The sequence below is a fragment of the Corythoichthys intestinalis genome, chromosome 5 (genome assembly GCF_030265065.1).
Source record: "Corythoichthys intestinalis isolate RoL2023-P3 chromosome 5, ASM3026506v1, whole genome shotgun sequence".
NCBI classification, from domain to species: domain Eukaryota; kingdom Metazoa; phylum Chordata; class Actinopteri; order Syngnathiformes; family Syngnathidae; genus Corythoichthys; species Corythoichthys intestinalis.
In genome coordinates, this window is record NC_080399.1 from 10,166,347 (window position 1) to 10,181,507 (window position 15,161).

The following is a 15,161-nucleotide window of genomic DNA, read 5'->3' on the forward strand; positions in this document are numbered from 1 at the left end:
TTTTCTTTGAAGACCTTTTTTTTCCTGTAAACTCTATGTTGATGCCTTTTCCCAAAAAGCTGTACTTTTGTCTCATCTGACCAGAGAACATTCTTCTAAAACGTTTTTAGCTTTCTCAGTTAAGTTTTGGCAAACTCTAGCCTGGCTTTTTTATGTCTCTGGGTCAGAAGTTGGGTCTCCCTGGGTATCCTAGCAAAGAGTCCCTTTTCATTGTGACGCCGACGGATAGTACGGGTTGACACTCTTGTAACCTCAGACTGCAGGACAGCTTGAACTTGTTTGGATGTTGGTCGAGGTTCTTTATCCACCATCCGCACAATCTTTCGTTGAAATCTCTCATCAATTTTTCTTTTTCGTCCACATCTAGGGAGGTTAGCCACAGTGCCGTGGGCTTTGCAGCTTTTGATGACACTATGCACGGTAGACACAGGAACATTCAGGTCTTTGGAAAAGGACTTGTAGTTTTGAGATTTCCCATGCTTCCTCACAATTTTGCTTCCTCGGACAGTTCTTTGGTCTTCTTTCTTTTTTTCCGTGCTCAAAGTAGTACACACAAGGACACAGGACAGAGGTTGAGTCAACTTTAATCCATTTTAACTGGCTGCAAGTGTGATTTAGTTATTGCCACCACCTGTGATATGCCACAGGCAAGGGCGTAGGTTTGGTCTCAATGTTGGTAGGGACAATATAACCTTAATCATAACCTGCATGTACACATTTTCCTGGGGACGGGACATTAATAAAACTAAAAAGATTGGGTGAGCGGCGGTCAGGGCTACATTTCTCTCCAAGAAGAACCTAATTCATTGATAGGCTTGATGATTGATGCAAAATTAATCTGTATTGACCGATACTAACTTTCACACTGCAAATTTACAGTATAACGTCTCAATCTGTTACTTTTTCTTGAATCTGGTTGAATAATTTTCATCTTGTTTTGAGTTTTAAAGGCTAGTTAACATATTGATACGTCAGAGTCTTCCACTTTTAGTAAATATTACCATTTGTTCTTATTAAGCCTCTACTTATAAAAGTCGGTCATTTTTCACCTAAATCAAGATAAAAATTCTTTCAAATAATGTTTCGAACAGTATCTGTTCTTGAATTAATAACATTTTTGTGTGTGTTTTTTTCTTTAACCTGTCCTGTTCAGCTGCTTGTCAAAGAAAATGAAGATCTGAATGTCCGATTGGTCTAAACCAGTACTTCTCAAATAGTGGGACACCCCCCCCCCCCCCCTTGGGGGGTGCAGAGCGATGCCGGGGGGGGGGGGGGGGGGGCATGCTTTTTTTTTTTTTTGGCCGTACTGGAATAAAGTGTACTTGCACATCCATTCAGTGGGTGGCAGTGGCGCTCTCATTTCAGAGGCGCGCAATATTTTTGAACTAAGGAAGAGCACTCAGCACACACAGAAAACAGATATGAAGAGCAGTGTGGCGCAGCCTTTTTCGAAAGCAGTTTTCCGACCGGACTCACTCACGTAGCGACCCACTGTCTTGTCCGGTTCTCATGACGACCGCCCTCACCTACGGTTCAACCTCGGCCGCCGAGAATGCGCTTTTTTCGTGCCGTTTGCCTTTTAGCTTTGACTTTTAATTAGGGCTGTCAAACGATTAAAATTTTTAATCGAGTTAATTACAGCTTAAAAATTAGTTAATCGTAATTAATCGCAATTAATCGCAATTCAAACCATCTATAAAATATGCCATATTTTTCCGTAAATTATATATATATTCTGTAAAATAATTTGTTGGAATGGAAAGATAAGACACAAGATGGATATATATATATTCAACATACAGTACATAAGGACTGTAGTGGGCATTTCACTCTACTGTCATTTAAATCTGTCTATGCTGTCCTCACTCCGAAGCGTCTACTTTTCCAAAGCTAGTGAACGACGCCTTAATAATCAGACTTCTTCCTTTTTCATCTGATTTATTAATAAAATGGCCTCAAACCATTGTTCTCTTTAGACCGTAGTAAAACTCCCCCAAAAAGTACACAAGCATTGCATTAGCAACAACGTTAGCTTAGCACGCTATACAGGTTCACTAAACATAAACAAAAAGCGTCTCATACAAAAAATATAACATTTCGCTTACTAACATAATATGTACATTCTTTACAATAACCATACTTACGGACAAATCTTGTCCAAGGATCATATAAGCACAACATTACCACGTAGGCGTCAGCCCGAGACGTCGTGCAGCCATATTGAACTGGCAAGAAAGCAATAAACCATGTCGCAAAGCGACCACAAGAGTTCGCTGTTAGACAGCACAAAAAACCTTGCTTTAAAACTTACCAAAAGGCAGAATACTGTCTGAGTTGGACATGTGCGTTAATTGCGTCAAATATTTTAACGTGATTAATTTTAAAAATTAATTACCGCGCGTTAACGCGATAATTTTGACAGCCCTACTTTTAATACAGTGGGTGATGAGGAAAGACCACTGTTTACTGTGTCTAAAAATAATTATAGCGGACAGCCAGAAGCCAAATCAATTAAGACGCCCCTTAAATACATTAGACCAGGGGTGCTCAATGTTTTTTGCTCTACTTTTAAATGAGACAACCTCCCGTGATCTACCTTAAGAGAGGAGGGTGAACTAAAAAAAGAAAAAAAATTAAATGTACAGTTACAGTAATTATGCTTTGTGAGTAACATATGAGGTTATGTTGCTCACAAAACACAAATAACTGTGTACAGTTAAAAAAATATAAATAAAAAATGGACGGTAAATTATGTTTGCTCACATAACATAATTAACTATGTACATAAATTTTTTTTTTCTTTTTTTTTTTTTTTCCAATGCCGCGAGCTACCCATACTAGCGTTGCGATCGACGTAATGGGCACCCCTGCATTAGAGCCCAATCTCTTTGATAAGCTGCTTGATTGTTTTTCAGCGAAAACATGCCGAATATTGCCAACAATCGTCCTGCTTTGTCAGTGTTATATCTGTAAACCAGTGAGCATTGTTAGCATGCTCATTGCAAAATAACTCCACACCATTGCAAAGGAGGTAATACTGTGAGCAGCAAAAATAAAAACTGTCCTTCTGTCCAAGGACACTCTTTTTTTCTTTTATTCAGATTTGTTTTTTTCGGTCACATTTTTTGGCATATTGTCCTCATGAGTGAATGTTTCTAATCAATTTTAATTTGTAATTATTTACTGATTTTATTACATTTTATTTTTCTGTATGAAATGGTCAAAAATGTACCTTGAGTGTATTTTTTACAGTTTGGATGTGACTTTTTTTTTTAAAATTCAGGCAAATTAATGCGCGTCAAGTCTTCTCTGTTACAAACAAAACAATGTTAATAAAGTTATACTTTATTACAAGTTGATCTATGTTACTTTTTTTCTTTATTAGAAAAAAAAGGACACAATGTTAGGCAGATGCGTATTTATAATAGTAATTTTACAGACAAATGATACTATTTACAGTGGCGGCAGAGAGTTTGGGGGGGGGGGCGAAACATTTACGTCTCCCTTGGGGGGGCGTAACAAAATAATTGAGAAGCACTGGTCTAAATAGTTATAATGTATCACATGGAAGTATAATGATACATTTATTTAGAGCGCTTTTCAAGCCAAACAAAGACGCTTAAACGTATGACATAGTCCCATTTTGATCATTCAACGTACCTCATTTACTAGGAGAAAGCAGCGAACAGGAAGAAGAGAGACAGAGAGAGAGAGAGAGAGAGAGAGAGAGAGAGAGAGAGAGAGAGAGAGAGAGAGAGAGAGAGAGAGAGAGAGAGAGAGAGAGAGAGAGAGAGAGAGAGAGAGAGAGAGAATGGAGGAATGGGCCAAAATACCAGCAACAGTGTGTGAAAAGAGTTACAGAAAACGTTTGGCCTCCGTTATTGCCAACAAAGGGTACATAACAAAGTATTGAGATGAACTTTTGGTATTGACCAAATACTTATTTTCCACCATGATTTGCAAATAAATGATTTAAAAATCAAACAGTGTGATTTTCAGTCCCCCCCCCACATTCTGTCTCTCATGGTTCAGGTTTAACCATGTTGACAATTACAGGCCTCTCTAATATTTTCAAGTGGGAGAACTTGCACAATTGGTGGTTTACTAAATACTTATTTGACCCACTGTATATATAAAAAACGATTTTTTAATTTTTATTTTTATTGACAAGGCCATGTTGTGTTGGAAGAAATGTATGTTGCGATCTGTTGCAGACCATTACGGTACGTGACGTCACCATATTGTTTTGGTAATACTTCACTCTGATCGGCCGAATGATTTCGTCTGTGTTCAGATTTTTTTCACTCTTTATAAAGCACAGAATTTTGTTTCTTGGAACTCATTTGAGTCAACGTTTATTGCAGCTCCGCAACTCGGACCACAACAAACGTAACAACACAGACTTCCTGTGTGTGTCCGTCAACTATATCTGTCCCTCGGGAAACTCAAACCCAAATAACAATAGTTCCTATTGTTACTGTCGTGTCGACAGCGATGAGCTCTCTCGGATGTCCGACTTACGTTCTCACTTTCATTTTACCGTATCAATCCATGGAGGAAACATTTATTCATCATGATGAAACGAGCAAGTTATACAGCAGCCTTCAAAAGAAGAGTCACATCTGTTTTGTTTTCTCCTGGATTCTGCTGAGTTCAAGAAGTTACCAGATCATATTATTACCGTACATATTGTCAGTTTACGGTAATGTTTTGAACTACCAATGTGCTATGATTGTGCTGTGTTTCACCAGTCAGTAAAATGACATTTCTGTATCTGTACACGAGCTGTTTTCTTGTATTCTTATATTTATTGGTGCTAAAATCAGGGTGTGCGTTATATATGGGTACAATAATTTCGCCTAGATTTTACAAGTAAATTTGGGGTGCGCGTTATACACCGGTGCGCCCTATATTCGGGAAATTACGGTAATTTCACACATAAATCGCTCCAGAGTAGAGCTGTCCCGATCCATCGGCATCCAGATCGATCGGGACAGGGACAGGACGTCCGATCATGTCATTTTCAAAGTATGGGAATCGGCAAAAAAATATCGGACATGCCTTTTTTTAAAATATATATATTTTTTAATTAAATTGTTTTCTAACTGTATTTAATGTTACAGACATAATATGTCACACTTATCCAGAGTCTTTAGTTTAGGCTTAAGGTAGGGTTATCAAATTTATCCTGATAACGGCGGTATTTAAAAAAAAAAAAGTATCACGTTAAAATATTTAATGCAATTAATGAATGCGCTGCACGACCCACTCACGCATTGTCGCGCACAATCTGTAATGGCGCAGTTTTACCTATATAGACACCTAAAAGGCAGTGTAAAATGAGTGAATTTTGGCAGTTTTTGGAGCCTTGTTTTAAATGGCTAAAGCCTTACAATCCCTCTCCCTACGATTAGAAATATCGTGGGAAGCAATGTGGGGAAGCAAGGTAGTAATTGTTCTTTTTCTTAACACAATATTTTATTTCCCAACGCAGATAAGATATATCAATTGGTAGAACTAAGCACAGTCATGGTTGCACTTCCCATCATGCATTTGGGCATGGCTACAGAATCATTTACTGAAACCTCAACAAATACACTAGATGGCAATATTTAGTCACAATATACAAAGTCGCAAGCCTTTCTACCTATGAACATAATGATTGCAATTAAAGATGTCCCGATTTATCGGCATCCGATCACGTCATTTTCAAAGTATCGGAATCGGCAAAAAAATATCGGACATGCCTTTTTTAAATATATATACAGAATATTTTATTTAAATAGTTTTCTAATTGTATTTAACGTAACAGACAAAATGTCTTACACTCGTCCAGAGTAGTTTTGGTTTAAAGTAGTGCTATCAAATTTATTGCGTTAACGGCTGCAATTAATTTTTTTTAATGCATTGCCGCGTTCAATCTATAAAGACACCGTTTAACCTATAGATAGCGCTAAAAGGCAGTGTATAATGAGTAGAGAGAATTTTGACAGCCTTTGGAGCCGTTTTTTATGTGGCTAAAGCCTTACAATACCTCTCTCAACAATTAAAAATAACGTGGGAGGCAATGTGGGGAAGAAAGGTAGTAGTTGATCATTTTCTTAACTCCCTATGTTCTTTCCTAATGCAGAGAAGATATATCAATTAGAGCTGAAACGAGTACTCGAGCAACTCGAGTAACTCGAGTTTAAAAACTGATCCGAGTAATTTTATTCACCTCGAGTAATCGTTTATTTTGACAGCTCTAAGCATCACGTTTTGCTCGGACTACTTTTAATTCGGGACAACGCGCTGTCACGTGCGGAGAGGAAGGGAAAAAAAAAACTTACTGCAGCTGACAGCCGCCACAAACGACGCCGACGTTGCTAAATACTAGCCCGCACGATGCTACGTTGGTAAGAGCTAGCGTCTGATGCGTCTCATAAAGATCACATGTATGTTGAACTAGATGCGAAATGACAGACTCGGCCGCGTCTGGGCAGCGTTATTAAACAGCCGCCATCTTAAAGCAGTACAGCGCTAAGCGCTAATAAAGAGCGCTAAGCGCTAATAAATAAGATTAACGTTACTGTCGTTAGCCCTGCGGAGGACTAGGTTTCAATTAATTATGACCACTGTCGTTGCGTGGCTAACGTGTCTTACATACAGGCTTTAACATAACATAGCATTGTGGAGTGATGAGGGTGTAAAATAAAAACTTAATCATGCTAACTATCAATTTTAGCTCAGTAGTCATTGCTGGATAAAACACCAAGTAGCACTGGTCCCTAATGTGCTCCAGTACAGCCTGTATCATACATTTTGAACACTGCAAAAACGCAAAATCCTATCAGGACTTACAGTTTAGACTAACTTAAAACTTAACTAGAACTTAAAAATGGCTTGAAACAAAGAGAAATTCAATTGAAACACGTCGGAAAAAATCCTAACTTTTAAGTGATGTGTGTTATCAAGCGTAATGGCATTTTTAGGTAATATATATATACAGGACTGTCTCAGGAAATTAGAATATTGTGATAAAGTTCTTTACTCTCTGTAATGCAATTAAAAAAACAAAAATGTCATACATTCTGGATTCATTACACATCAACTGAACTATTTCAAGCCTTTTATTATTTGAATATTGCTGATTTTGGCTTACAGCTTAAGAAACCTCAAAAATCCTATATCAAAAAATTAGAATACTTCCTCAGACCAAGTAAAAAAATAATTTTATAACAGCAAAACTAAATCAAACATTTGAAAATGTCCATTGATGCACTCAGTACTTGGTTGGGAATCCTTTTGCACGGATTACTGCATCAATCCGGCGTGGCATGGAGGCAATCAGCCTGTGGCATTGCTGAGGTGTTATTGATGCCCAGGATGCTTCGATAGCGGCCTTCAGCTCATTTGCATTTGTAGGTCTGGTGTCTTTCATCTTCTTCTTAACTTTACCCCACAAATTCTCGATGGGGTTCAGGTCAGGGGAATTAGCAGGCCAATCAAGGACAGTGATGCCATGGTCAGTGCTCCAGTTACTGGTGGTTTTGGCACTGTGGGCAGGTGCCAGATCATGCTGGAAAATGAAATCCTCATCTCCATAGAGCTTTTCAGCAGATGGAAGCATGTAGTGCTCTAAAATCTCTTGGTACACAGTTGCATTTACTCTGGACTTGATGAAACACAGTGGACCAACACCAGCAGCTGACATGGCTCCCCAAACCATTGCTGACTGTGGGAACTTCACACTGGATTTCAAGCAACTTGGATTTTGCTCCTCTCCAGCCTTTCTCCAGACTCTGGCGCCTTGACTTCCAAATGAAATGCAAAACTTGCTTTCGTCTGAAAAGAGGACTTTGGACCACTCTGCAACTGTCCAGTGCTTCTTCTCCATAACCCAAGTCAGACGCTTCTTCCGTTGTCTTGAGTTCAGAAGTGGCTTGACCATGGGAATACGGCTATTGTAGCCCATTTCCCGGACACGTCTGTGAACTGTGGCTTTTGATACCTGGACTCCAGCTTCAGCCCACTGTCTTTGAAGCTCCCCCAAATTCTGGAAGCGGCTCTTCTTCACAATTTTGTTAAGGCTGCGGTCATCTCTCTTGGTTGTGCAGCGTTTCCGGCCACATTTTTCCCTTCCAACAGACTTTTTGTGGATATGCTTTGAAACTGCACTCTGTGAACAGCCTGCTCTTTGAGAAATTTCTTTTTGTGTCTTACCCTCCTGATGGAGGGTATCAATGATGGTCCTCTGGACAGCAGTCAGATCAGGTCTTCCCCATACTTGTGATTTAGTTTACTGAACCAAGCTGAGTGTTTTTAAGGCTCAGGAAACCCTCGCAGGTGTTTCGAGTTAATTAGATGATTCAGGTGATTAGTTGAATAGCCTACTTGTATACTTTTTCATGATATTCTAATATTTTGAGATAGGATTTTTGAGTTTTCTTAAGCTGTAAGCCAAATTCAGCAATATTCAAATAATAAAAGGCTTGAAATAGTTCAGTTGATGTGTAATGAATCCAGAATGTATGACATTTTTGTTTTTTTAATCGCATTACAGAAAGTAAAGAACTTTATCACAATATTCTAATTATCTGAGACAGTCCTGTATATATATACATATATATAAATATATATATATATTTTTTAAATAAGATCTAAAAGTTTTTTGAGTGAAAGCAGTGAATTAGTCTTTTTTTTTTTTAATTCTAGCTACAATATACATCGAAAATAAAGACATTGATTGACTGAAAATGGTTCAAGATTAGATGAAATGTCTTGTTTTCTCATGTATATTTATAATTGCTCTTCACCTAAAAATATATTTGTTTTATCCGATTACTCGATTAATCGATAGAATTTTCAGTCGATTACTCGATTACTAAAATATTCGATAGCTGCAGCCCTAATATCAATTGTTGCCCCTACGCACAGTCATGGTTGCACTTTCCATCATGCATTTGGACAGAAGTTAAATGGCTGCAGTATCATTTACTGAAAGCTCAACAAATACACTAGATGGCAATATTTAATCACAATATACAAAGTCACATTTACCCTTTAAGAATTACAAGTCTTTCTATCCGTGGATCCCTCTCACAGAAAGAATGTTAATAATGTAAATGCCATCTTGAGGATTTATTGTCATAATAAACAAATACAGTACTTATGTACTGTATGTTGAATGTATATATTCGAGTTTTATTCATTTTTTTCTTAATGCATTGCCAAAATGTATATGATCGGGAAAAATTATCGGGAATGATTGGAATTGAATCAGGAGCAAAAAAAAGCAATCGGATCGGGAAATATCGGGATCGGCAGATACTCAAACTAAAACGATCGGGTTCGGATCGGGAGCAAAAAAACATGATCGGAGCAACCCTACTCCAGAGTATATGTCGCACCCCCAGCCAAACTATGAAAAAAACTGCGACTTATAGTCCGAAAAATACGGCATTTGAAAATATTTTCGTGTTGCACTATTTAAAAAAAAGTGTGTTTGTTGCCTTTAAAAAAAGGTCTTTACAATTTATCGATGCTCTTATTTTTCAGAACAGTAAAAACAACAAATGTACTTTATTTATTGAAAATTTTATTTCCAGAGTAAAATAAATGGCATAGAAAAAGAGTAAGAAAAAGTCCAAACTAGAACTGCAGAAAGCTCAGTAGCATTGGAACGAGTCCAAATCTCCACACTACACCAATACTTTTTGTACACACACGCGCGCACGTTCACTCATACAGGGTCCTCCTGTGGCTATCGGCTAGTAGAGAACTAATCTGGGACATTTCCTACTCTCACTGCAAACCATTTTCTGTGCAAGCACTCTCAATGTTGACATATAACAGGGCTTTTTTCAAGATAAATATATTACTCCTTATCTCTTTATTTCAAAATAAACAAAAAATACGCCTTTTCATCTCAAAGCACTCTTCGGCTACGTGCCGGAGTTCGACGAACATCTCACATGGACAATATACTCCCTTATTAAGACAAATTATTAGGCAGAATAAACTCGTGTGACAGAAAAAGACACGCTAGTGACAAAAGACGTGCATTAGCATCTGCTACAAACAGGTATGACAGAGTATTAAGGCCAAAGAACAAAAATGAAGAATAAAGTTCGAATATTACTTGAAACAAGTCACAAATTACGAGAAGTCCTAATGTTGCGAGAAAAAAAGTAATAATCTCACGAGATTAAAGTCATAATGCTACGTAAGGATTTAATATTGTATTAAAAAAAAATCTTAGTTACGTAATTTAAAAAATATTACAAGAAAAAAGTAGTAATGTTACGTAACTTCACGTGGTATTTTCAGAAAAATGTCGTAATGTTACATAACTTTACTTAATATTACAAGTTTAAAGTCAAAATATTCCAAGAAAAAGTCCATTTTACGAAATTAAAGTCATAATGCTACGCAACTTGATGTCATATTGCAGTAAAAATTGTAATGTTAAATCATTTTACGAAAAAAATATTAGGTAACTTTACGTGGTATTTTGAGAAAAAAATCGGAATGTTACATAACTACATAATATTAAAGTCGTAATGCTACGTAACGATGTAATATTGCAATTCAAAAATCGTAATGTTACGTAATTTAAATGTAATAGTACGAGAAGAAAGTAGTAATGTTATGTAAATACATGTTATTTTCAGAAAAATGTCGTAATGTCACATAACTTTAAGTAATATTACGAGTTTAAAGTCGAAACATTTCAAGGAAAAAGTCATAATCTTATGAAATTAAAGTCATCATGCTACGTAATTTGATGTAATATTGCAAATAAAAAATCGCATTGTTCCATAATTTAAACATAATATTACAAGAAAAAAATAATGTTACGTGACTTTACGTGGTATTTTGAGAAAAAATCGGAATGTCACATAACTACATATTATGAGTTTAATGTCGTAATGCTACGTAACTTGATGTACTATTGCAATTAAAAAATCGTAATGTTACATAATTTTAATGTAATATTATGAGGAGAAAGTAGTAATGTTACGTAACTTTACGTGTTATTTTCAGAAAAATGTCGTAATGTCACATAACTTTATGTAATGTTACGAGTTTAAAGTCGAAATATTACAAGTCATAATCTTACGAGATTAAAGTCATAATTCTATGTAATTTGATGTAATATTGCAATTAAAAAATCATAATGTTACGTAATTTAAACGTATTACGAGAAAAAAATGTTACGTAACTTTATGTGGTATTTTGAGAAAAAAAATAATGTTACATAACTTTACGTAATATTACGAGTTTGAAGTCGGAATATTTCAAGAAAAATGTCAAGAATCTTACGAAATTAGTCATAAATTTCTTTCTTTAAATAAAAAAATCGTAATATTACATAAACATAATATTAAAAGAAAAAATGTTATGTAACTTTACGTGGTATTATGAGAAAAAAGTCGTAATGTTACATTACTATACGTAATATAATGAGATTAAAGTTGAAATATTTCAAGAATTTTTTTTTAATGAGATTAAAGGCATAATGCTACTTAACTTGATGTAATACTGCAATAAAAAAATCGTAATGTTACTTAAACGTAATATTTCGAGGAAATAGTAGTAATGATACGGAACTTTATGCGGTATTTAAACATACGACTTTTTACTCATAACTTTATGTAATTTTACTAGTTTAAAGTAAATATTACGAGAAAAAAGTAGTACTGTTACGTAACTTTGTTGTATTATGTTAACTTAGGACTTTTTCTCTTGACCTAATTTTACGAGTTTATAGTTGAAATATTACAATTATAATACATATTTTACATAAACTGTTTGGATGCAGTGTGGCTAATTTAGCTAAGTTAGCTGCTAAGTACCCTACGTAGCGCCGAGCAGTCTGTTAAAATCAACGATATCTCGCTGTATTTTCACAAATAAAGAAATCCTTTATCTTTTGGCTCATGTACATCAAATTATAATTAATACAAGGACGTGTAATAACACTTTGGCATAGTATTATATGTTCATTTTACTGACGGCAGTTCAGTGCTACATAAATTAGCAGCTAATTTTGCTAAATTAGCCACACTACTGCCATACATATTATATAAAGATATGTAATACGAATTTAATCTCGTAATATTATGAATATTTTCTCGTAATAGTGGGACCTTATTCTTGTAATATTACGTAAATTCATGTAACATTACTTTTTTCTCTTAACATTCTGTCCAAGTTACATAGTATTACGATTTAAATCTTGTAACATATTTTTCTCTTATGACAACGTATGACTTTCTAGACATACTATGACTTCAATCTCGTAAATTACATAAAGTTACATAACATTACGACTTTTTTTGGTAGTTACGTACTATTCCGACTTTAATCCCGTAACACTTTCTTCTACTATTACAAGATATGACTATTATCGTCATATTACGACTTTATTCTTTGTTTAGCCCTAATACTCTATCGTAGGATCCAGCATGTGAACTGCTAATAAGTCTTCATTTGGTTCAAAGGTCAGAGGTCAAGAGCGTGTCCACACAAAATGACTTGTAAACACTTGGCAACCTTGAAACACAGTAACAATTGACGTAACCTTTACCCTCTTTGAAAATGTAGAGACAACTAACAGTGGAAAAAGTCCTGTAGTGCCAAGGAGGATGAGGGCCACTGTAAAAAAGCGCAAGATGTACAAAGTGTACAAAATTCGTAACAGTACGGGGGTTAAAAAAAAGTCTTAGTTTGAGGAAAAAGTTGGGATGTTTCATGAAAAAACAGAGATTGATAGTTTGAAAAAGTACCACAGTGTGTTATGCAAGATCAAAATTTGTGAATGTTACATAAATTCAAGTTTTCTGACTGTACTGTACTCTATGTAAGCTGTATGTAATATGTAACTGACGGCAATAGACGTCCTTTATAATTTGGATGGAAAGCCGGGTAGCGATCGGCTAGCCCTCCCAGTCAAATTGGATTGGACATCTACCGCCGTCAATAGCAGTGAAACATGATTGTTAGCCATCCTAGTTCAAATGTCAATGGCTTTAAATGAGTTGCCTGTTAAATGTGTTGTATTACTTCGAATATAATCTTGCAAAATAGTAATCTTTTCAAAATAAGAGCAAACAAGGATTGAAAAAAAGTCTAAACTTTATTGTTATGTTTGAAATATAACAATATGAATAATAAATTGCCATCTTCGTTCTTTGGTGGCCCCGCTCCTCCTTGAACACACCGATTACGACATCGCCCTCTTAACTGAGTGTCAGTGAATGCAGAACGTTGTGACCAACTTCGCCATTTGACGTCTTTGTCCGCCTAGCGACTAGCGTTGCAAACAAGCTACATTCGTTTCGACTAAACTCCGAAACAAAAAAAGAGTTGCCGAGAGTTGCCACAAGATGGTGCCAAACTTGTTTTTTAAAGAAAAAAACATATCGATCTGAATCCTTGATGGCAAGTTTTCAGCAAATAACGACACTTTGGCTAGTTTAGCTTCCCACACCAGCCCAAACGTACCCTCGACCAGGGCGGAGCGCCTCGTCCTATAAAACCGACTCCATGTTTTCGCAAAACTCGTGGTCCTCCAAGTTGTATATAAACTGAGTCCTGTCCACTTTGGGAGCGTCCGACAGCGACGGGTAGAAGTCGCTGGGCGACATGTTGGCCTCGTGGCTCTTGATATAAGTGTTGTAGTTGCGTCGGAGGCAGTACCACGTGGTGCTGTAGAGCAGAAAGGCCACCACCTTGAGGCAGATCGCCAAGCTCACGTACAGGCGGCGATAGGACAGGTTGTCGTACAGCAGGCATGCGCCTTTCTCGCCGCAGTCCGAGCTCCAGAACAGGCACGTGGAGTCGATGCCGGCACCGAAAATCAGCGGAGGTGGGATGAAACCTGGACAAAAAGGGGTGGTGTTAAAATTAGGGCTGTCAAAGGATTAAACATTTTTAATCGAGTTGATTACAGCTTAAAAATTAATTAATCGTAATTAATCGCAATCAGTCGCAATTCAAACCATCTATAAAATATGCCATATTTTTCTGTAAATTATTGTTGGAATGCAAAGATAAGACAAGATGGATATATACATTCAACATGCGGTACATAAGGACTGTATTTGTTTATTATAACAATAAATCAACAAGATGGCATTAACATTATTAACATTCTGTTAAAGCGATCCATGGATAGAAAGACTTGCAGTTCTTAAAAGATAAATGTTAGTACAAGTTATAGAAATTTTATATTAAAACCCCTCTTAATGTTTTTGTTTTAATAAAATCTGTAAAATTTTCAATCAAAAAATAAACTAGTAGCCCGCCACTGTTGATGTCAATAATTACTTACACAATGCTCATGGGTGCTGAAGCCTATAAAATCAGTCGCACCCAAGCGCCAGCAGAGGGCAGCAAAACGCCATAAAACACAATTAACAAGTGGGCAGTTCACTGTACTGTCATTTAAATCTGTCTGAGCGGGGCATGTGCGTTAATTGCGTCAAATATTTTAACGTGATTAATTCAGGATACATCAGCGGTTCTAAATAGTGATGCACGATAATACGTTTTTCAACCGATACCGATAATTTCCTCCTCGTTCCAACCGATAACCTATAATGTCAAGCCGCCAATTCTATTAAAAGATTTATGTAAAATTTTAAAGTATACACAGAAAATATTACTGTGCAATAATAATAATAATAATTTATTGCTCTTTTTTTGTGGTAAATTCCAACATTTAAATAAAGACAGATTGTCTGACATTGTGAAACTTTTGGCAACAATTACTTACAGAGCAAATACCTAAGTTGCCCAAAAACGCCTTTAAAAGTAAGCCATTCCTAACATATAACATTAGAACACTGCAAAAACACACCTCCTTAAAACCATAAGCGGAGTTTAAGGGGGGCCAGGCCCCCCTGGTGGCCAAAAAGTGTCATTGCATGTAATGGACTTTCCTATATATATAAAAGTTGTAAAGCAAGAAAACAAACAACAAAAATGAATGAAATGAAAAAAAAGATATTTTTATAATGGGTCAAAATTATTTTTCGAACAGATCATGTGACTAGCAACTTAGGCAGTAATTTGCTTTGCATATCATTTCAGCCCGCGCTTCCTTGCAGAAACTGTTTACCAAGTTAAACGATGATTGACAGATTGCTGCCCGGCTTCTTTGGCCAGATCAAAGC

At 36.3% G+C, this 15,161-nt stretch overlaps 1 protein-coding gene across 3 annotated transcripts in view; it reads right to left on the reverse strand.

The window, feature by feature from the left end:
- Positions 1–9,707: 9,707 nt before the first annotated feature.
- Positions 9,708–15,161, reverse strand: part of slco3a1a (solute carrier organic anion transporter family member 3A1a) — a 90,325-nt gene continuing 84,871 nt past the window's right edge. For all 3 annotated transcript variants that reach the window (XM_057836127.1, XM_057836126.1, XM_057836125.1), the window contains one exon: positions 9,708–13,864. In XM_057836127.1, the coding sequence (XP_057692110.1) occupies positions 13,515–13,864 (350 nt within the window). In that variant the 3' untranslated portion in view covers positions 9,708–13,514. The remainder of the gene's footprint in view (positions 13,865–15,161) is intronic.